Source organism: Petromyzon marinus, unplaced genomic scaffold (genome assembly GCF_048934315.1).
Source record: "Petromyzon marinus isolate PM22_M1 ecotype Great Lakes invasive population unplaced genomic scaffold, UKy_Petmar_22M1.pri1.0 PM_G_Scaffold_15, whole genome shotgun sequence".
Classification (NCBI taxonomy): Eukaryota; Metazoa; Chordata; class Hyperoartia; order Petromyzontiformes; family Petromyzontidae; genus Petromyzon; species Petromyzon marinus.
This window is the reverse complement of record NW_027422706.1, coordinates 2,718,995-2,743,999: the sequence shown is the minus strand read 5'-3', so window position 1 is coordinate 2,743,999 and position 25,005 is coordinate 2,718,995. Positions and strand designations below refer to the sequence as shown.

Below are 25,005 nucleotides of genomic sequence, written 5' to 3'. Positions count from 1 at the left end.
GATAATTTAGCATTGAAATAACTAGGCGAATCCAGCATTGAAACAACTGAGTGATTAGCTAGTGACTGGTCACAGAAATGACTACACATCTGAGCTATTCACAGTACTATATAGTGAACCAATAAAAACTAAAATATAAATTACCTTCATGTTATCAATAAACTCTATATTCTCCAATCAGCTAAGCTACCAACAATAAGTCGTTATATATCACAATGCTATATGGCGAAAAAATGGGTGGATTCTTACCCTCAAATTTCAGCACCACGGATAGCTACGGGCCCCGTTCAGACGGACGAGTTCTTCCATGGTCGGAACAGAGGAGGGGGAGAGAGACAGCTGCGAGGCCCTAGTATGCTCCATATTGTAAAACTATACCATTAACCATGGTGTGAGAGGTATTAAGAGGCAATGCTGGCGAAAGAGCTGCGGTCTGAAGGTCATCGTAAAAATACAATTAATTAAGAACAGAAATGATTTAAAACATCTTTCCAGTGGTTACTAAGCCTGAATCCATCTTCTCGGTTGAAATTGTCTCTGTGCTTGTATATGTGATGGTCTGAAATCCGTTTTAGCCAAAGGTCTAAACTTTGCTGTCACACCGAGACACTTACCGGTTAATGATATCATTGCCCATGTCGACGTTGCACTCAAGGGCTTGAGTCACATCTCTGCAGACGTAGCAAGATCTGAAATCGCTGCAACCCTCAAAAACGCTAAGTTGCCACCCAGCAACATCAGCAAAGACGAACGTTTTGAATTATCTCAATAAAAAAATAGGGATGATATTGTCGTCCTCTCAGCCGACAAAGGCAATCCACCCATTTTTTCGCCATATAGCATTGTGATATATAACGACTTATTGTTGGTAGCTTAGCTGATTGGAGAATATAGAGTTTATTGATAACATGAAGGTAATTTATATTTTAGTTTTTATTGGTTCACTATATAGTACTGTGAATAGCTCAGATGTGTAGTCATTTCTGTGACCAGTCACTAGCTAATCACTCAGTTGTTTCAATGCTGGATTCGCCTAGTTATTTCAATGCTAAATTATCCTGTTTGATTTGTACTAAGGGCCTCGGTGAATCTGTATGCTCTGACTTTAACGTAGCTATTTCTACAGCAGGTACAAGCTCTATTTCTGCAGCAGGTACAAGCTAATCACTCACCTATCTCAATGCTAAATTCTATGCTAATTCCATTGTCAAGATGTGTATGCCTTAACTTAGCTATTTCAATGCTAAATTCTATGCTAATCCCTTTAACAATGGGTGCCTCTGCGGGTGTGTATGCTTTAACTTTTAACATAGCTATTTCTGTGACCAGTCACAAGCTAATCATTCAGCCATTTCAATGCTAAATTATATGCTAATTCCTTTGTCAAGGCGCTTTGTTCCTCTCACACAGCTTAAAGGCCGTATCTGAACGTGGCTCTTTCACTCCAGCACTGTCCTACCAGACAGTCTCGCCCCCTTCACCTGATGAAGGCCGCTTGTGTTGTGGCCGAAACGTCGTGAGAATATTATTGTGTTATTTTATTTTATCAATTTATTATTTTATTATCATTCTACGTGACTTTACCGAAAGAACCAAAGAAGATGAATCATTGCAGTCACGAAAGCTTTAAATCGAAATCTAATTTTCTTATTTACGGAGCAGCTCATTGTGGGAGGAGCGTGTCTCGTTCCCCTGAAGTGACGTCATGTCACCTGCTGCCGCGTGACGTCACGAGGAAACAGGAAGCTATCGCTTCCTGTTTCCTAAGCTATCGCTTCCTGCACTGAAATCTGATGTGAGAAATTCTCATTGCGATTGTGATTGTTGTGGTGGTGGTTGTGGTGGTTGTTGTTGTTTACCAAGATAGAGCCTCGCTCTCTCGTAGGGATGTCAGTTGAGTAGCAGCGAGCATGGGAATCGATGTCCAGGTTGGAACTTTACAACGCGGGGCCTAGCCACGTGGGGCCTTGCCTCCTGCCCTCGCCTGATTGCATTCACTTTAATTATCTCGCTTAAGTTTAATTTGTCTTCACCCGGCTCGCCACTTTGTAACTTTGTTTTATTGTAAACATTCACGCAGTTTTTATTTTCTTTTGTTAGCAGGCCAAGCCCGCTTGAGCTGCTATACCGCTCTTGTTATCAGAAGCGACCTGCCCACAACAACACAAGGTGAGGCTTTGTCAACGTGTGTGAATGTTTTGACTTAAAACTTTGGTGACTGCAGGAATTAATATTCTTGGTTTTTTCGGTAAAGTCACGTAGATATAAAGTTAAATTAAAATAACATAATAAAAATAATTTAAAAAAATTGTAAATAAAGCTAAAAAAACTGACGTCGTTTTGATCGCAACACAAGTGGTCTTTATTTAATGTAATTGTATTATCAGTTATGGTTATTTTCTGTCTACGTAACTTTACTGAAAGAAACAAGAATACGTGTGTCAATGTCTATCGGTCAAAGACGCTATACGGAGAGACGCGCAAACTCCAAATATACAGCAGGCGTCACGGTCGGGATCGAACCCACGACTTCCTGTACACCAGGTGAGGTAGTTAACATCTCACCACGGAGAGAGACACGCAAACTCCAGTTAGCCTCGGCTATGTTCGTTGATCCTCGATTAATTACTTGGTGTAGTGAGGAAGCATTAATGCTGAGCAGATGAAGGTGGCCAGGCATGATTCTGGACACGCCACCGCCAGTGTGTGACAGTGTCAAGTTTGTGTTTGCAGTAAAGTCTATCAACTCTATTGAACACGGAGGTTATATCAAAACAATAGTTTATTTTTGTTTTCCTCTGGAACTCTTTGTAAGAATGGAAACAGGAGGTGAACACAGCACGCACATGCAGCTGAAGTCGGAACTGTTCATCCCAGCATTCAAGGACATCTGAGCCTGGATTCACACCTCTAAGTTGCGATTGAACGTTAATTTATGCATTTCTGCCTAACACAAATAGTATTGTTTTCAACACCCTTTGCTATGTCAGCTGAATTTAGCTCTCATAAATATTCCTTTTGTAGCCAGACAGCTGAAATTGTGTGCTCGGAGCTTTTGGTGAACATTCATTTTGAAGATACGAGGGCTTCCAGGCATGTTTATAACCATTTGCCCTCTCATTGTGTGCCATAACAGCCCGTGTGATGAATTTGGGACACTTTTCCACTATATCATGAATATATGAATAAGTATAGACACACGTGTTACTGTGTATATATGCTTTCCTCTGTGCATCGATACTGACGTGTAGATGGTGTGGATATTATTTTTTTCTGTCTGCAGCTGACGCTTCCTCTGACGCTTCCTCTGCAGAATTGGTCTGATGGAGCAAATGCACTCAGCGCAGCTCGGTACGACAAGGCAACAATGCGACCGGTGTGCATACAGCACGAATCGGACTGGAGATTTGACACGGCACCAGAGAACTCACACAGGAGAGAAACCCTTCAAGTGCAGTGTGTGTGGGAAGGCGTTTGCAGATTCATCTACTCTTGTAGCACACCAGAGAACACACACGGGAGAGAAACCCTTCAAGTGCAGTGTGTGTGGGAAGGCATTTTCACGGTCATCTGCTCTTGTAACACACCAGAGAACACACACGGGAGAGAAACCCTTCAAGTGCAGTGTGTGTATGAAGGCGTTTGCACATTCATGTACTCTTGTAGCACACCAGAGAACACACACAGGAGAGAAACCCTTCAAGTGCAGTGTGTGTGGAAAGGCGTTTGCATATTCATCTGCTCTTGTAATACACCAGAGGACACACACAGGAGAGAAACCCTTCAAGTGCAGTGTGTGCGTGAAGGCATTTGCACGTTCATCTCTTCTTATAGTACACCATAGAACACACACGGGAGAGAAACCCTTCAAGTGCAGTGTGTGTGGGAAGGCGTTTGGAGATTCATCAAATCTTCAAGTACACCAGAGAACACAGAAGCATCAGAAGATCTGCAAGGAGTGGAGTCTGAAATCAGCTTGTGAAAGTCAAAGTGCCACCATGAGCCCATCCCTCATTAAACAAGAACCGGAAGAAAATCCCAGCTTGGACACTTTTAAAGGTATCGAGGTGAAATATGAAGAGGTGATGGTGAAGAGGGAAGAAGTGATGGTGAAGAGCGAAGAAGTGAAGGTGAAATGTGAAGAAGTGATGGTGAAATGTGAAGAAGTGAAGGTGAAATGTGAAGATGAAGATTCAACTCCAAAATGGGACCTTCACATCGATGGAGGCAACGTGAAGCAGGAGGAGAATTCTGACTGTGAGGCAGAGCGAGGCAACTCCCAGCAGTTTGTGGAAGTGGAGGTGTGGGTGGACTTCCTAGACAATACAAAGTCAAGTGGAGACCCGGTAGATGTGTAAGCCAGAGACGATGTCGATACAATAGATGCACCTTTGTCACAGGCCTTTAATGACAAGAATGTGAAGTTGAACACTCAATTTCTAGGTTCAACCTGCAGAGTAAGAGCGAGCGGCCAGTCTTTGTGGACCTGTGGGTTGGGTCAATCTCTGACCAGGAGCGAGAGCCAATAAGCTCCCAAGCATTCACGATGTTCTAATGATAATTGCTTTTACATGGTGCTTGCTTAATCGCCTCGGCAACTCGGAGTTTCGTATCTCGTCTGAGATGCTCGAAGAGCATCCCCAAGTAGCAGCTGCCCCTGTTTGGTACAAGGTGGTGGCCCTGCACCGGCCTGCATGTGGACAAGAGCCTGTCAGTAGGGGGCGATGATTGATGCATCATCTCAGTTGTGTAGTTTGTCGGCAATCTTGATTCGAAGCTTTTGTGACTGCAGGAATCCACACTCTCTAGTTATTTCGGTAAAGTCACCACGTGGGTAGAAACATAACAGATCACGGCGTTTAGATCACAACACAAGCAATCGTCATCAGGTGGGACAACCACAGCAAGAAGAAGACGCTGAAGTAGGCGCCTACTTCAGCAGTTTTGTCTTCTTGCTGCTGTGGTTGTCCCACCTGATGACGATTGTTTGTGTTGCGATCTAAACTCCGTGATCTATTATTTGTTGGCAATGTTTAGAATTTGCTACATTTTGACCCAGATGCAAGCATGAAATGGCCTACTCGTTTTGAATGACACTACAATAGTTTGTTGTACATACACTGTTAAGCAGGCGGTGCGTATTTTTAAAATAGCTTCTTGTTAATACGATGTAACCTGATGCAGTCAATTTCACTGCAGTAATTCAATTTTGTTAATATGCCTGTCAATAATTACGAATGAATACTTGTCTGTGCGTACTTTAAATGTTATTCTTTTATAAGGTGATGTTGATATCGAAAACTGACACATAACTGGCATGCCATAAATAGGAAATTAACTCTGCTTATTCGAATCAATGTATTCGTATATGTTGATAAACTGTTTCAAGCAGATTGTCTCTAACGGCGACTAGAGGGACCACGTGATTGTTTAAAAATGTATTTGATTATAACTATAATTGCCTACAATTCGTCATGTGTAGCTTATTTAGACTATAATTTATTCACTACCCAAAATGTATTTACTTGAAAACATAGAGCTGATATTTGTAAGCAATGTCTTTGTTATTTTTACGTTTGAAAACAAATATTTGCACAAATTTAACTTGTTCAGATACAAGGTAAATTCACAAGGCTTTGTAAAAAATCCAATATTTCAGAATTTTGCCTTAACGGAGAATTTTTTTTTTAATGTTGGTAAAAATAAAGATTCAGAAGTATATATTGTGCCGTGTCTACAATTTTACTGTAAAGGGGAATTGGTAAAAAAAAAATGATGGTTCAATGAGCCACTCTGTCTACGGGAAAGCTACCCATACGGATGCTTACCTGAAACCGGATTCCCACCACCATCCATCCCAGAAGAATTCCCTCATCAAGACTCTGCACCATAGAGCCCAATGCATATCCGACCAGGAACACATAGCCAGTGAACTCAAGCACGTACACCAAGCTCTTAAGGCTAATGGTTACTCCGACTACACAATCCGCAAAGCTATCACTCCAACCATGAAGAAGGACCCTCTTGAGGAGACTTTCAAAACCATCACTTTACCCTACATTGCGGGGATCACAAAAAAAGATCTCCAAAATCTTGACTAAAGACAAGATCCAGGTTCGTTTCAACACATTACATAAAATCCGTGATCTGGTTCCGTCTGTAAAAGATGTGATTCCGGACATACAGTACCCTGGCGTCTACAAAAAAAGTTGCCTCTGTGGTAGTAGTTACATTGGAGAAACCAAACAACATGTCTCGGACCTCATTCGTGAACAGAATGCAGACCTAAAAAACAGTAGGACCAACACCTCGGCCGTGGCAGATCACTTATAATTCAGTAGGCTCACATGACATTGACTTCTCCAAGACGGAGGTTCTTTGCAATCCATCTGGCTACCATGAGAGATTCGTTCATGAGGCTATCCACATATACACAGAGACAATTTCAACCGAGAGGAAGGAATTCTGGCTTAGCAATCATTGGAAGGATTTGATGAACCATTTCGGGTCTTAAATGATTGTTCACACTTATGGTGGCTTTCAGACCGCATCCATTATTTTCGTCTCCCCCCTCCTCTATCCCGAACATAGATGGGCTCGTCCATCTGAATGACTGTCAAATCGCTCTCCGTGGTGCTAACGTTAAAAAAGCGCCACTTTTTTCAAATTTTCTTGCTGTGGTTTTCACACCTGATGGTGATTGCTTGTGTTGCAGTCGAAACGTGAGAATTTTTATTTTATATTTTTATTATTTTTCTTGTTGTGGTTTTCACATCTGACGACGATTGCTTGTGTTGCAGTTGAAACGTCGTGAGAATTGTATTGTTTTATATTTTTATTATTTTATTGTTTCCCTTCTACGTGGTGACTTTACCGAAAGAACCAAGAACATGAATTCCTAGCAGTCACGAAAGCTTAAAATCAAAATTTATTTTTACTTCGTTAACACCTTTCATGTTCGCACGCCGCTAATTTTTTGCGACAAGAGGTTTCATTACCACAGGTTACACGTGCAGTGGGTCCAAGATGAGGCGAGACGGTTCGCTGGAGGCAACACGTTTATTCAACAAGGGAACCACAACACAGAGGGGTGACGACCCCTCACAGCCGATAACCTCAGGAGGCAGTCCCTCCACACTACGGTGCCCTTACTCTGGTTCTAGCGCTAACCCTACACTGGTTATGTCTGAACCCGACCCTAGCCAGGGTCACTGGGCTCTTCGCTTCAGGGTCTTCAGGGTAGCGCTCAGAGTCTTCTTCAGAGCTTCAGGTGGACGAGGACCGCCAAACCCGTTCAGGGGTCCGGCTTTTATCCCCGTTCCAGGGTCTCTCCGCCCCTGGCCAAGCCTTCTGGGACTCTCTAGGGGGCCCTGGAACATCCCCCAGCCCCCCCCTCCTCTTGGGGTCTGGGGGCCCTGTTCGTCCCACCTGGTCTGTCCACCACCCCCTGCTGACGCATGTCCACTATTACAGGTCAGCTCCCGTGGTAATACGCATACAGCCCAACAATGGCGCAACATCATCCCCCCCCCCCCCTTGTAACATCTAGGCGTCTGCTACGTTCACAGGAAGCCCTAGACGCATGCACGAATATGCTCAAGGTGCCATGTCATACGTTCGAGCGTATGGATGTCCCCGACTTATTTATTACCTTTACATGTAATCCAACTTGGCCTGAAATAAAACAAAAATAATAAAAACTTTCATTCGGCCAGACACCCAGCCGTCGATACGACTTCACAGCCAGGGTGTTCAGACAAAAGCAAGTTAAATTCATCGAGAGCATTCACTGAGAGTCGTGTTTTTTGGAGAATCAAGATGCTGGATGTACTCAACTGAGTGGCAGAAACGAGGACTTCCACATCATAGGGGTTTCCCCTTTTTTTTCTGGCAACAAAACTGAAACCTTTTGGCGTCCTCTGGTCGAGCACCAATTGGGTCGAGGCTCTCAAGAAAGCCGTCCCTTGGTGTGGACCAATCGGTTTCAAGGACAATGCCACATATATGATCATAGTGCGTGTGTTTTGTTTGCATTTTGACTGCAGGTATTGTGGTTAATGCTGTAACATGAATCCTTGTAAAAAGGTTTCAGTTTTGTTGCCAGAAAAAAGGGGAAAAAAACCCTATTATTATATTTTGGTACTGCCAAAGGTGGTCTAATGATGTAGATGACTTCCCCACGCTCATATTTTAATCTGGCTGAAAGAAAAAAATCATCCGAACCAAATCGATGTTATATCTGCCGAGTTTCCAAATCCAGAGGAAGCCTCAAAATCTGTTTGCAGTAGTGACCGCAAATATGATTCATGGGCCATGCGGAAACCTTAATGTCAATGCAGCAGCATGTATGAAAGACATAGAGAGCAGCAAGAAATATCCGAGACAATTGATTAAAGACACACAAACTGGAGATGATGGATATCCTCGCTATAGAAGGCGAGCTCCAGCTGACGGTGGATACACAGCAAGACTGAAGATTAGAGGCAACGCGGAAATCGAAATGTACAACAGGTGGGTTGTTCCGTATTCTCCGCTTCTTTCTAAAATGTTTCAGGCGTAGATGTGTTGACCACGCTCCACCTCCTCCAGTCAGTGTGTGTATCATGCTGTGTGTGTCAGTGTGTGTGTCAGTGTGTGTGTGTCAGTGTGTGTCTGAGTGTGTGTGTCAGTGTGTGTGTGTGTGTCAGTGTGTGTCTGAGTGACTGAGTGTCTGAATGAGTGACTGAGTGACTGTCTGAGTGACTGAGTGTCTGAGTACATGTCTGAGTGACTGAGTGTCTGAGTGACTGAGTGACTGTCTGAGTGAGTGTCTGAGTAAGTGTCTGAGTGAGTGACTGAGTGAGTGACTGAGTAAGTGTCTGAGTGAGTGACTGAGTGACTGAGTGAGTGACTGAGTGTCTGAGTGAGTGACTGAGTGAGTGACTGAGTGTCCGAGCGAGTGAGCGAGTGAGCCACTCCCAACGCCCTCACCCGCTGCCCTGGAGTCTCCTCACCCTCCTCCTCACCACCCTACACCTCACCACCCAGCCCCTCCTCACCACCCTACACCTCACCACCCAGCCCCTCCTCACCACCCTACACCTCACCACCCAGCCCCTCCTCACCACCCAGCCCCTCCTCACCACCCTACACCTCACCACCCAGCCCCTCCTCACCACCCTACACCTCACCACCCAGCCCCTCCTCACCACCCTACACCTCACCACCCAGCCCCTCCTCACCACCCAGCCCCTCCTCACCACCCTACACCTCACCACCCAGCCCTTCCTCACCACCCTACACCTCATCTGCTCCTCCTCACCCTGCATCTCCCCTCCAGCTGGTGTATCTCAGCCATGATGTCGTCTATCTGCTTGAGAATCCGGCACTCCTCCACCCTCTTGAGACTCGCCACCCTCTCCTCCTCCTCCTCCTCCACCTCGTCGCCCGACTTGCAGTCGCCATCATCGGTTGCACTGCGTGATCTCCGTAGTCCCCTCCTCTTCTTCTTCTTCATCCTCCTCGTCTTCCTCTCCTCCTCCTCGTTCTCCTCCTCCTCGTTGTCCGCCGCCTCCTCCTCGTCTCGTGCTCTGTCGACGTTTGGCTGCAGGCGGCTAGCGCGAAACTTCAGCAGCAGCCTGCGGACGCCCCCCGTAGACTCCACCACCTCCTCCTCCTCGTTCCTCTGCTCCTTCACCTCGTCACCCTCCACCACCACCTCCCCCTCCTCCTCCTCCTCATCCCTCCACTCCTTCACCTCGTCACGCTCCACCACCACCTCCTCCTCCTCCTCGTCCCTCCGCTCCTTCACCTCGTCACCCTCCACCACCACCTCCTCCTCCTCGTCGACCCTCCGCTCCTTCACCTCGTCACCCTCCACCACCACTTCCTCTTCCTCGTCCCTCCGCTCCTTCACCTCGTTACCCTCCACCACCACCTCCCCCTCCTCCTCCTCATCGTCCCTCCGCTCCTTCACCTCGTCACCCTCCACAACCACCTCCCCCTCCTCCTCCTCCTCGTCCCTCCACTCCTTTGCCTCGTCACCCTCCACCACCACCTCCCCCTCCTCGTCGTCCCTCCGCTCCTTCACCTCGTCACCCTCCACCACCACCTCCCCCTCCTCCTCCTCGTCCCTCCACTCCTTTGCCTCGTCACCCTCCACCACCACCTCCCCCTCCTCCTCCTCGTCGTCCCTCCGCTCCTTCACCTCGTCACCCTCCACCACCACCTCCCCCTCCTCCTCCTCGTCCCTCCACTCCTTTGCCTCGTCACCCTCCACCACCACCTCCCCCTCCTCCTCGTCGTCCCTCCGCTCCTTCACCTCGTCACCCTCCACCACCACCTCCGGCGATGAAGACGACGACGACGATGCGTCCGAGAACGACCAACAGTTGGACGACGATGACGACGCTCTCTGCTGCCGGTATTGTTGCTGAATTTGTCTCCGTCGCTGCCGCTGCTTCTCCAGAGCGCGACCCCGGCGCCTCCCGGTGGGCGGTGGTGGCGGCTCAGCCAGCGGCCACGGCATCAGCGAGAAGAAATGGAACGTCGCCCCACGCGGGGCCGAGCGCGGAGGAGGCGGAGGAGGCGGAGGAGCGCGGCAGGTAGAGGAGCCCGGGCAGGGATCGGGATTCGGTCCCGCCGGGCAATCCGCCGCCGCAGCCTCCCGCCGCTTGCTTAGCGGCGACCGCCCGGTCAAAACCTCCTCCTCCTCTTCCTCTTCCGCCTTCATCGCCGCCTCGGCCTCCTCTTCCCCTCCTCCTCGTCTCACTCCGCCTCCTCCTCCGCCCCTCCTGCTGCTCCCCCTCCTGCCCATGCCCTGCCACCAAAAGTCGAAGTGTCTCTTCCACGCCGCACGCGGTTCAACCGCGTCCTCCCTGCGTCTCTCCGCCTCCTCCTCCTCCTCCTCGCCCGCCGCCTCGTCAGCGCTGAGCGCCGGCCCCGACTCTCCGCCGCCGTCTCCGCGCTCCGGGGCGACCCTCGGGCCGATTCCCGGCGTCGGCGTCGTCCGGGCGCCGCCGCTGCCGCCGCCGCCGCCGTGGCAGCTCTCCCGGGGGGGCGCCGCCACCGCCGGAGTCTCCCGGCGGCGGCGCCCCCCCCCCTCGAGAGCCCGGAGCGTCACGGGGCGACGAAGACGACGGCCGCGGCGGGGAGGCCCCGGCGCGGGCCCCGGCCCCCCGGCGTCGTCGCCGAGCGGGCGAGCGACCTTGGAGGGCGCCGCGTGGGACTCGGCTCCTCCTCCTCCGGCGTCGTCCGCGGAGTGCTTGGGCACCCAGATGGGCCAGGAGGAGCGAGCCCTCGCGGAGGGGGCGGCCGTGGCCGTGGCCGGGGTCGGGGCCGGGGCCAGGGGAGGCTGTCTGGGAGGCCGCTGGTGAGGGGGGAGGGCCGGAGGAGAGGGAGGAGACGCGGGATCAGATTCCAGCATTCAGCACGCAAAAGTCCTGGTAGTGGTGGTGGTATTGGTGGTAGCGGTGGTGGTCAGTGATTGTAGTGATGTTGGTAATGGTGGTGGTGATGGTAGTGATGGTAGTGTACGGTAGTAGTGGTGGTGGTGGTAATGGTGGTAATGGTGGAAGTGGTGGTAGAAGTGGTGGTGGTGATGGTGCTAGTGGTGGTGGTAGTAGTGGTGGTGTAATGGTGGTGGTAGCGTTGCTGGTAGTAGTGGTGGTAATGGTGGTGGTGGTAGTGATGGTAGTGTATGGTAGTAGTGGTGGTAATGGTGGAAGTGGTGGAAGTGGTGGTGGTGGTAATGGTGCTAGTGGTGGTGGTAGTAGTGGTGGTGTAATGGTGGTGGTAGTGTTGGTGGTAGAATTGGTGGTAATGGTGGTGGTGTCCGACAAAACAACCCCCTACCTCCTTGTGGTGCCGGACGGGCAACGCTGCCGTGGGCAGTGCCGGGGGGGAGGGCCAATTCGGATTGGCCTTTCCCCTCATGGCGTTTGTAACCACCACAGTGGCTAAGTGGGGGCTCTGGACAGGTGTGAGGGGCTGGTAACCCCTCCACCTCCAATTAATTACCACTAAACCACCAACATTTTATAAATAAGCTTGTGCCGGAGGCCACGGGGGGACAGGCGTCTATGACGTCTCCTGACCAAACCCCATTTGGCGAAGCCAGGAGACTGAATCCTTCCCCTCGGGGCTCCTCCAAAAACAACAAAAAACCACTACGTGTGGCCACGTGGAATGTTCGAACGCTCACTGCGGAGGAGAGGCTGCCACTCCTCTGTCAAGAGCTGGACCGGTACCGCCTGGATCTCTGTGGCAATAAGGAGGTCCTGTGGACCGGCTCTGGCTCCTGCCACCATGAGGGGTGGACAGTCCTCTACACGGGGCAGGAGACTGCCAAACAACAGGGTGTGGCTCTTTTTCTGAATAAAAGAATGAAGGGGTGTGAGAGCGTGGTGATGAGTTGTGGGAAGCTGTAAGCCCCAGGCTACTTTGGGCTCGCCTTCCCATCAACCACAGGTGAGGAGTGGTGGTCATGGTAACTTATGCCCCCACCAAAGACGAACATCCGTGGAGGGATGCAAGCAAGGCCAATGAGTCAAATGCCTTCTATGACCTCCTGTCACAGGTGCTGGCTAAAGTGGCCCCTCGGGATAGAGTCATCTTGTTGGGTGACTTCAATGCCCGAGTTGGTCATGATGCTGGCACCTGGTCTGGAGTAATTGGAAGGCATCGGGCAGACCAGCTCAATAACAACGGCAGGAGGCTGCTAAATTTTTGTGCAGCCCATGGGCTTGTAATTACCAACACGCTGTTCCGGCATCGGCGCATCCACACCACATCATGGATGCATGCCGGGTCCAAGCAAGATCATCTGCTGGACTACATAGTGACGGAACAGCGAATGCGGGCCCATGTCCTTGACACCAGGACCTACCGTGGAGCTGATCTGCCCACTGACCATCGACTTGTCATCTGTAAGATGCACCTGCAATTATTCCACTCCGGTGGTGGGTGTACACCCAGGACCCCATTCAAACCCTTAGTGGCATGGTCTCAGCTAGCTGATGAAAGTTACAAACGAGAATTTCATCATCGCTTGCGGCTGGGATTGGCATCGTCCCCCACTCCTCTTGATGTCGAGGGGAAATGGGCGAGGTTTAGGACTGTAGCTCATGTAGCTGCAATGGCTGCTTTGGGTACACGGTCCAGACCTCCCCAGAGACCATGGCTGACAGAGGAGGTGTTCAAGCCGGCTGAGAAAAATCGACAGGCCCTCTCTCATCGGCTACAGCATCCCACGTCGGAGAATCAGGAGGCTTACCGCAGCCTTCGCTCGGAGGTTCAGAGAGCCGTGAGGCACTGCAAGAATGGGTGGTGGTCGCGGGTTGCTGTGGAGATGGAGTCTGCCTCAGTGGCCCACGATCACAAATCGCTCTTTAATTCTATCAAAAAAGTAACCTGCAGCGCCACACCTATTACCATCATTAAGGGAAAGAACGGTGATCCAATATCCGACCCCCAGGAACAAGTTTGCAGATTTTCTGAGCATTCCTGAGGTCCTGGGGAAATCCCTCAGCCAGGAAAACAACGTGGGACAAAGTGGGGATGACTCTACTGAGGCTGCGGTGCCTCAAATATTGGAGGAAGTCACCCCCTGTGAGTGGCTGGCTGAGGTGCCATCCGTTGAGGACAGCAAGTTGGCACAGTAGGGGGCACAGGTGGTGCATCAGCCAGTCGTCTCAGTCAGTCGACCTGTCGCATCTGGGTCTGCCCCGTGACCTCCTGCCAGCGGGCGTTCGACAATTCACGTGGCCTCAAGGTGCACATCGCCTGGCACAAGCGTCGTGGTGATGTCACCGCCACTTAGTGGCGAACTGCGGTTGTTGTTGTTGTTGATAGTGGAGCTGCTGGTAGTATATTTGGAGTGTGCGTGTCTCTGCCTCGTGGTTGCATGGATTTGTTTCTGGTTCCTCCGGTTTCCCCCCCCTCCAGATTTAGAATTAACATCACGCATTTAAAATATTTAACTGCGATACATTTCCACACGATGAAGTCACTTTGTGTTGAGCTTTCATTCGTGATGGCCAGGTCGCTTGTGAAAAAAAGCTACATAGCTCAGTGAGCCTTACCTTGTACAAGAAAATAGAAAAACTAGTTTATAGTTTAAGAGAGATGAGTTGGATCTGTCACGTGGGTTATTTAAAAAAAAGGTTATTCATTTCATCAGGTCATGTGCACAGATTACAATAACATTTGGAGGGAAAAAAAACATGCTGGCCGTTATGTGACTTCACCGAAAAAGCCAAAAAGTAAGTTATGGTCAAGTTTTATTTTAATTTTTTTAGGATATTTGCTCTTAATGTGCTTACTTTCCCCCAGCACATTCACTGCATTGTCATGGTGAATGCGAGGCATCGCGTGGTCATAACCCACCGGGATATTTTCCCCTTACGTGTCAAGAGATTGACATTCTCAATGGAAATCATTTCAGGTATTCACTGAAAGTGTCAGAGATGAATTTTCAGGATAAAACTGAACATTCGTGCTAAAGATTGGTGCCATATTGTACGATTATAATTGTGCAAAATGCAACCAAAACACAATTAGCACGGTTAGCTACGTACCGCTACAGTCTACATTATAGACTGTCAGTACACTCACTCAGCTTAATAACCAGGCTACATTCTACATTATAGCCTGTCAGTACACTCACCATACTTAATAACCATTACTACAGTCTACATTATAGACTGTCAGTACACTCACTCAGCTTAATAACCATTACTAAAGTCTACATTATAGACTGTAGTACACTCACCATACTTAATAACCAGGCTACAGTCTACATTATAGACTGTCAGTACACTCACCATACTTAATAACCAGGCTACAGTCTACATTATAGACTGTAGTACACTCACCATACTTAATAACCAGGCTACAGTCTACATTATATACTGTCAGTACACTCACCATACTTAATAACCATTACTACAGTCTACATTATAAACTGTCAGTACACTCACCATACTTAATAACCAGGCTACAGTCTACATTATAGACTGTCAGTACACTCACCATACTTAATAACCAGGCTACAGTCTACATTATAGACTGTCAGTACACTCACCATACTTAATAACCATTACTACAGTCTACACTATAGACTGTCAGTACACTCACCATAGTTAATAACCATTACTACAGTCTACACTATAGACTGTCAGTACACTCACCATACTTAATAACCATTACTACAGTCTATATTATAGACTGTCAGTACACTCACCATACTTAATAACCATTACTAAAGTCTACACTATTGACTGCCAGTACACTCACTCAGCTTGATAACCAGGCTACATTCTACATTATAGACTGTCAGTACACGCACCATACTTAATAACCAGGCTACAGTCTACATTATAGACTGCCAGTACACTCACTCAGCTTAATAACCAGGCTAAATTCTACATTATAGACTGTCAGTACACTCACCATACTTAATAACCATTACTACAGTCTATATTATAGACTGTCAGTACACTCACCATACTTAATAACCATTACTAAAGTCTACACTATTGACTGCCAGTACACTCACTCAGCTTGATAACCAGGCTACATTCTACATTATAGACTGTCAGTACACGCACCATACTTAATAACCAGGCTACAGTCTACATTATAGACTGCCAGTACACTCACTCAGCTTAATAACCAGGCTAAATTCTACATTATAGACTGTCAGTACACTCACCATACTTAATAACCATTACTACAGTCTACATTATAGACTGTCAGTACACTCACTCAGCTAAATAACCATTACTACAGTCTACATTATAGACTGTAGTACACTCACCATACTTAATAACCAGGCTACAGTCTACATTATAGACTGTCAGTACACTCACCATACTTAATAACCATTACTACAGTCTACATTATAGACTGTCAGTACACTCACCATACTTAATAACCATTACTAAAGTCTACATTATAGACTGTCAGTACACTCGCCATACTTAATAACCAGGCTACAGTCTACATTATAGACTGTCAGTACACTCACCATACTTAATAACCAGGTTACAGTCTACATTATAGACTGTCAGTACACTCACCATACTTAATAACCATTACTACAGTCTACATTATAGACTGTCAGTACACTCACCATACTTAATAACCATTACTACAGTCTACATTATAGACTGTCAGTACACTCACCATACTTAATAACCAGGCTACAGTCTACATTATAGGCTGTCAGTACACTCACCATACTTAATAACCATTACTACAGTCTACATTATAGACTGTCAGTACACTCGCCATACTTAATAACCAGGCTACAGTCTACATTATAGACTGTCAGTACACTCACCATACTTAATAACCAGGTTACAGTCTACATTATAGACTGTCAGTACACTCACCATACTTAATAACCATTACTACAGTCTACATTATAGACTGTCAGTACACTCACCATACTTAATAACCAGGCTACAGTCTACATTATAGACTCTCAGTACACTCACCATACTTAATAACCAGGCTACAGTCTACATTATAGACTGTCAGTACACTCACCATACTTAATAACCATTACTACAGTCTACATTATAGACTGTCAGTACACTCACCATACTTAATAACCAGGCTACAGTCTACATTATAGACTGTCAGTACACTCACCATACTTAATAACCAGGCTACAGTCTACATTATAGACTGCCAGTACACTCACTCAGCTTAATAACCAGGCTACATTCTACATTATAGACTGTCAGTACACTCACCATACTTAATAACCATTAATAACCATTACTACAGTCTACATTATAGACTGTAGTAATGGTTATTAAGTATGGTGAGTGTACTGACAGTCTATAATGTAGACTGTCAGTACAGTCTACATTATAGACTGCTTTTAAGCTGTGTGAGAGGAACAAAGAGCCTTGACGAAGGAATTAGCATAAAATTTAGCATTGAAAAGGCTGAATGATTAGCTTGTGACTGGTCACAGAAATAGCTATGTTAAAAGTTAAAGCATACACCTCCACAGAGGCACCCATTGTTAAAAGGAATTAGCATAGAATTTAGCATTGAAATAGCTAAATTAAGGCATTCGCTTGTAACTGCTACAGAAATAGTTACGTTGAAGTCAGAGCATACACATTCACCGAGGCACTTAGTACAAATCAAAACAGGAGAATTTAGCATTGAAATAACTAGGCGAATTTAGCATGGAGCTATTCACAGTACTATATAGTGAACCAATAAAAACTAAAATATAAATTACCTTCATGTTATCAATAAACTCTATATTCTCCAATCAGCTAAGCTACCAACCATAAGTCGTTATATATCACAATGCTATATGGCAAAAAAATGGGTGGATTCTTACCCTCAAATTTCCGTACCAATTCCGCGACCACATCAATTCCATACACCCAGCCATCAGATTTACCATGGAGGTCGAAAAAGATGGCAAACTACCCTTTCTGGATGTCTTAATTAAAAGGAGACATGATGGTTCAATGAGCCACTCTGTCTACAGGAAAGCTACCCATACAGATGCTTACTTGAAACCGGATTCCCACCACCATCCATCCCAGAAGAACTGCCTCATCAAGACTCTATACCATAGAGCCCAATGCATTTCCGACCAGGAACACATTACCAGTGAACTCAAGCACGTACACCAGGCTCTCAGGGCTAATGGCTACTCCGACTACACAATCCGCAAAGCCATCACTCCAGTCATGAAGAAGGATCCTCTTGTGGAGCCACTCAAAACCATCACCTTACCCTACATTGCAGGGGTCACTAAAAAGATCTCCAAAATCCTGAATAAACACAAGATCCAGGTCCGATTCAACACAGTACACAAAATCCGTGATTTAGTTCCATCTGTAAAAGATGCTCTTCCAGACATACAGTACCCGGGCGTTTACAAACTAAAGTGCCTCTGTGGTAGTAGCTACATTGGAGAAACCAAAAGACATATCTCGGATCGCATCCGCGAACATAAAGCAGACTTGAAACACGGTAAGACGAACTCCTCTGCCGTGGCAGATCACTGTTACAATTCAGTGGGCTCACATGACATTGACTTCTCCAAGACGGAGGTTCTTTGCAAACCAACTGGCTACCATGAGAGATTCGTTCATGAGGCCATTCACATATACAAGCACAGAGACAATTTCAACCGAGAAGATGGATTCAGGCTTAGTAACCACTGGAAAGATGTGTTAAATCATTTCTGTTCTTAATTAATTGTAATTTTACGATGACCTTCAGACCGCAGCTCTTTCGCCAGCATTGCCTCTTAATATCTCTCACACCACGGTTAATGGTATGGTTTACAACATGGAGTATACTAGGGCTTCGCAGCTGTCTCTCTCCCCCTCCTCTGTTCCGACCATGGACGAACTCGTCCGTCTGAACGGGGCCCGTAGCTATCCGTGGTACGGAAATTTGAGGGTAAGAATCCACCCATTTTTTCGCCATATAGCATTGTGATATATAACGACTTATGGTTGGTAGCTTAGCTGATTGGAGAATATAGAGTTTATTGATAACATGAAGGTAATTTATATTTTAGTTTTTATTGGTTCACTATATAGTACTGTGAATAGCTCAATGCTAAATTCGCCTAGTTATTTCAATGCTAAATTCTCCTGTTTTGATTTGTACTAAGTGCCTCGGTGAATGTGTATGCTCTGACTTCAACGTAACTATTTCTGTAGCAGTTACAAGCGAATGCCTTAATTTAGCTATTTCAATGCTAAATTATATGCTAATTCCTTTTAACAATGGGTGCCTCTGCGGAGGTGTATGCTTTAACTTTTAACATAGCTATTTCTGTGACCAGTCACAAGCTAATCATTCAGCCTTTTCAATGCTAAATTTTATGCTAATTCCTTCGTCAAGGCTCTTTGTTCCTCTCACACAGCTTAAAAGCCGTGATCTGAACGTGGCTCTCTCACTCCAGCGCTGTCCTACCAGACAGTCTCGCTCCCTTCACCTGATGAAGGCCGCTTGTGTTGTGGCCGAAACGTCGTGAGAATATTATTGTTATTTTATTTTATCAATTTATTATTTTATTCTCATTCTACGTGACTTTACCGAAAGAACCAAATAAGATGAATCATTGCAGTCACGAAAGCTTTAAATCGAAATTTAACCGCCTCTACGGGGAGGGATTCCACACATCCTTAAGATCATTCAACAGACTTCGGGATAAGAAGGCTCAACTAATCGAGTCTCTCACCTTTCTGAAGAGATGCCGCGACTCTAAGGTAATACCAACCGCATTTACACTAACCTCTGCTGTTGCAACTTCTCTCAATGCAAAACGAATTCTAGCTAGAACTAGCTTCGCTCTTATCTCGGAAAAAATCAGACTTACACGCACCGAACTCGATCAGTTAGACAAGACACTCTACAAATCACACTTAAAATTGACAGCAACAATGTCTACATCGGATTGGGAACATGTAGACAATATGACTACCTCTTCGGCTGCCACTATGTCGAACAAATGTAGGGACAATTTGATTTCCAAATTCAATCACCTCTCCAGCAAAAAATCGGATCCACACACCGAAAAGATAGACGTCAACAAAGTCGTAATTAATCGCAGTAACAGTTCCATTTCTGATGGTCTGAAATCCGTTTTAGCTAAAGGTCTAAACTTTGCTGTCACACCGAGACACTTACCGGTTAATGATATCATTGCCCATGTCGACGTTGCACTCAAGGGCTTGAGTCACATCTCTGCAGACGTAGCAAGATCTGAAATCGCTGCAACCCTCAAAAACGCTAAGTTGCCACCTAACAACATCAGCAAAGACGAACGTTTTGAATTATCTCAATTAAAAAAGAGGGATGATATTGTCGTTCTCTCAGCCGACAAAGGCAATGCCACTGTCATCATGGACAAAACAGAATATAACAACAAAATTCAAGAACTACTCAACGATGGCAGCTATACAAAAATAAAAAGAGATCCCACCAACAGCCTGGTCACCAAAACGAACAAAATTATCTCTGATTCAACAGCATTAATTGATGAGAACAAACAGTTCTTGTTGAAACCCTCTGCTGCCAGACCACCAAGATTATATGGCCTTCCAAAGATACACAAAGAAGATACACCCCTTCGTCCCATCGTCTCTACTATCAGCTCCCCCACCTACAAACTGGCACGTTTTCTGGCTGATATACTGCGACCTTTCACTGGAAAAACCACCTCTGCGGTACTAAATTCTACTCACCTGGTATCGACAATCAAAGACATTTCCCTGTCCCCAAACGACCTGCTTGTCAGTTTTGATGTGGTGTCCTTGTTCACCAAAGTCCCGGTACCTGACACCATCGCTATCATTGAAGACCTGGTTCATCAAGGACTGCATACTGATGTACCCCCCCTGGTGAGACATTGCTTAACCAACACATACTTCACCTGGAATGGAACTTTCTACAAACAAACTGAGGGCACCCCAATGGGCTCCCCCCTATCTCCGGTTGTAGCCAACGTATTCATGGAAAAATTTGAAACTGACGCCATCCAGACTGCCACTCTACGCCCGACCTTATGGAAGAGGTACGTTGATGACACCTTTGTCATCTGGCCACATGGCCAGCCTGCTCTAGACCAATTCCGCGACCACATCAATTCCATACACCCAGCCATCAGATTTACCATGGAGGTCGAAAAAGATGGCAAACTACCCTTTCTGGATGTCTTAATTAAAAGGAGACATGATGGTTCAATGAGCCACTCTGTCTACAGGAAAGCTACCCATACAGATGCTTACTTGAAACCGGATTCCCACCACCATCCATCCCAGAAGAACTGCCTCATCAAGACTCTATACCATAGAGCCCAATGCATTTCCGACCAGGAACACATTACCAGTGAACTCAAGCACGTACACCAGGCTCTCAGGGCTAATGGCTACTCCGACTACACAATCCGCAAAGCCATCACTCCAGTCATGAAGAAGGATCCTCTTGTGGAGCCACTCAAAACCATCACCTTACCCTACATTGCAGGGGTCACTAAAAAGATCCCCAAAATCCTGAATAAACACAAGATCCAGGTCCGATTCAACACAGTACACAAAATCCGTGATTTAGTTCCATCTGTAAAAGATGCTCTTCCAGACATACAGTACCCGGGCGTTTACAAACTAAAGTGCCTCTGTGGTAGTAGCTACATTGGAGAAACCAAAAGACATATCTCGGATCGCATCCGCGAACATAAAGCAGACTTGAAACACGGTAAGACGAACTCCTCTGCCGTGGCAGATCACTGTTACAATTCAGTGGGCTCACATGACATTGACTTCTCCAAGACGGAGGTTCTTTGCAAACCAACTGGCTACCATGAGAGATTCGTTCATGAGGCCATTCACATATACAAGCACAGAGACAATTTCAACCGAGAAGATGGATTCAGGCTTAGTAACCACTGGAAAGATGTGTTAAATCATTTCTGTTCTTAATTAATTGTAATTTTACGATGACCTTCAGACCGCAGCTCTTTCGCCAGCATTGCCTCTTAATATCTCTCACACCACGGTTAATGGTATGGTTTACAACATGGAGTATACTAGGGCTTCGCAGCTGTCTCTCTCCCCCTCCTCTGTTCCGACCATGGACGAACTCGTCCGTCTGAACGGGGCCCGTAGCTATCCGTGGTACGGAAATTTGAGGGTAAGAATCCACCCATTTTTTCGCCATATAGCATTGTGATATATAACGACTTATGGTTGGTAGCTTAGCTGATTGGAGAATATAGAGTTTATTGATAACATGAAGGTAATTTATATTTTAGTTTTTATTGGTTCACTATATAGTACTGTGAATAGCTCAATGCTAAATTCGCCTAGTTATTTCAATGCTAAATTCTCCTGTTTTGATTTGTACTAAGTGCCTCGGTGAATGTGTATGCTCTGACTTCAACGTAACTATTTCTGTAGCAGTTACAAGCGAATGCCTTAATTTAGCTATTTCAATGCTAAATTCTATGCTAATTCCTTTTAACAATGGGTGCCTCTGCGGAGGTGTATGCTTTAACTTTTAACATAGCTATTTCTGTGACCAGTCACAAGCTAATCATTCAGCCTTTTCAATGCTAAATTTTATGCTAATTCCTTCGTCAAGGCTCTTTGTTCCTCTCACACAGCTTAAAAGCCGTGATCTGAACGTGGCTCTCTCACTCCAGCGCTGTCCTACCAGACAGTCTCGCTCCCTTCACCTGATGAAGGCCGCTTGTGTTGTGGCCGAAACGTCGTGAGAATATTATTGTGTTATTTTATTTTATCAATTTATTATTTTATTCTCATTCTACGTGACTTTACCGAAAGAACCAAAGAAGATGAATCATTGCAGTCACGAAAGCTTTAAATCGAAACCAGGCTACAGTCTACATTATAGACTGTCAGTACACTCACCATACTTAATAACCATTACTACAGTCTACATTATAGACTGTCAGTACACTCACCATACTTAATAACCATTACTACAGTCTACATTATAGACTGTCAGTACACTCGCCATACTTAATAACCAGGCTACAGTCTACATTATAGACTGTCAGTACACTCACCATACTTAATAACCAGGTTACAGTCTACATTATAGACTGTCAGTACACTCACCATACTTAATAACCAGGCTACAGTCTACATTATAGACTGCCAGTACACTCACTCAGCTTAATAACCAGGCTACATTCTACATTATAGACTGTCAGTACACTCACCATACTTAATAACCAGGCTACAGTCTACACTATAGACTGTCAGTACACTCACCATACTAAATAACCATTACTACAGTCTACATTATAGACTGTCAGTACACTCACCATACTTAATAGCCAGGCTACAGTCTACATTATAGACTGCCAGTACACTCACCATACTTAATAACCAGGCTACAGTATACATTATAGACTGTCAGTACACTCACCATACTTAATAACCAGGCTACAGTCTACATTATAGACTGCCAGTACACTCACTCAGCTTAATAACCAGGCTACATTCTACATTATAGACTGCCAGTACACTCACTCAGCTTAATAACCAGGCTACATTCTACATTATAGACTGTCAGTACACTCACCATACTTAATAACCATTACTACAGTCTACATTATAGACTGTCAGTACACTCACTCAGCTAAATAACCATTACTACAGTCTACATTATAGACTGTAGTACACTCACCATACTTAATAACCAGGCTACAGTCTACATTATAGACTGTCAGTACACTCACCATACTTAATAACCAGGCTACAGTCTACATTATAGACTGTCAGTACACTCACTCAGCTTAATAACCATTACTACAGTCTACATTATAGACTGTCAGTACACTCACTCAGCTTAATAACCATTACTACAGTCTACATTATAGACTGTCAGTACACTCACCATACTTAATAATCATTACTACAGTCTACATTATAGACTGTCAGTACACTCACCATACTTAATAACCAGGCTACAGTCTACATTATAGACTGTCAGTACACTCACCATACTTAATAACCATTACTACAGTCTACATTATAGACTGTCAGTACACTCACCATACTTAATAACCATTACTACAGTCTACATTATAGACTGTCAGTACACTCACTCAGCTTAATAACCATTACTACAGTCTACATTATAGACTGTAGTACACTCACCATACTTAATAACCATTACTACAGTCTACATTATAGACTGTCAGTACACTCACCATACTTAATAACCATTACTACAGTCTACATTATAGACTGTCAGTACACTCACCATACTTAATAACCAGGCTACAGTCTACATTATAGACTGTCAGTACACTCACCATACTTAATAACCAGGCTACATTATTATTCACAAATTAAATCGTTTGTATTTTGTCAATGGCCATAGACTCAACACTGCCCCATAGACTCAACACTGCCCCATAGACTCAGCACTGTCCCATAGACTCAACACTGTCCCATAGACTCAACACTGCCCCATAGACTCAGCACTGTCCCATAGACTCAACACTGCCCCATAGAATCAACATTGCCCCATAGACTCAGCACTGCCCCATAGACTCAGCACTGCCCCATAGACTCAGCACTGCCCCATAGACCCAACACTGCCCATAAATTCAACAGTGCATATTTAAACTATCTGCGAATCACGGGCTGGACATTTGAGGCCACTTTTTACCTCACGTTTTCCCTCACGAGAGGCGATCTCGCACCCCTGGGGGGTCGTCATCGTCGTTAATTTCTGCTCCGAAATTAAAAAAATTCAAATCCGAACCTCACGACTCTCAAAATGGCGCCTGGCCGAGGAGGAGTCTCAAAAATTTGGCGGGAAAAAAAATCCCGCGTCACGTGGCTAGGGAGGAACCAAATCTGATTGGCTCCAAGTCGCCGCTTGGACCAATCAGAGAGCTCCAAGCGCCTCGCCTCACAGCAGCTCCGCTCCTGCACTGATAGATTACTGCAGGTCTCTCGTCTATAGTTGAATAGTGTAATAGTGTGTGTGTGTATCTGTGTGTATGTGTATCTGTGTGTATGTGTGTGTCTGTGTGTATGTATGTGTGTGTCTCTCTGTGTGTCTCTGTGTGGGTCTCTGTGTGTGTCTCTGTGTGTGTGTCTCTGTGTGTGTCTCGTGTGTGTCTGTGTGTGTCTCTGTGTGTGATGTGTGTGTGTCTCTGTGTATCTGTGTGTCTCGTGTGTGATGTGTGTGTGTCTCTGTGTGTGTCTCTGTGTGTGTCTCGTGTGTGATGTGTGTGTGTCTCTGTGTGTCTGTCTCTGTGTGTGTGTTGTGTGTGTCTCTGTGTGTGTCTGTGTGTGTCTCTGTGTGTGTGTCTCTGTGTGTGTGATGTGTGTGTGTCTCTGTGTGTGATGTGTGTCTGTATGTGTCTCTGTGTGTGATGTGTGTGTCTCTGTGTGTGATGTGTGTCTCCGTCTGTGATGTGTGTGTCTCTGTGTGTGTGTCTCTGTGTGTGTGTCTCTGGGTGTGTCTCTGTTTGTTTTATGTGTG

The 25,005-nt window shown here is 45.8% G+C and overlaps 1 protein-coding gene across 1 annotated transcript in view; it reads right to left on the bottom strand.

The window, feature by feature from the left end:
* The window catches only part of LOC142910727 (uncharacterized), a 28,150-nt gene extending 3,849 nt beyond the window's left edge, over positions 1 to 24,301 (bottom strand). The window contains exons 1-2 of the mRNA XM_076060123.1: positions 24,181 to 24,301; positions 10,208 to 11,347 (exon numbers count right to left, since the gene is read on the bottom strand). Coding sequence (XP_075916238.1) covers positions 10,208 to 11,347; positions 24,181 to 24,231 — 1,191 coding nt within the window. The 5' untranslated portion in view covers positions 24,232 to 24,301. The remainder of the gene's footprint in view (positions 1 to 10,207; positions 11,348 to 24,180) is intronic.
* Between the last annotated feature and the right edge of the window lie 704 nt (positions 24,302 to 25,005).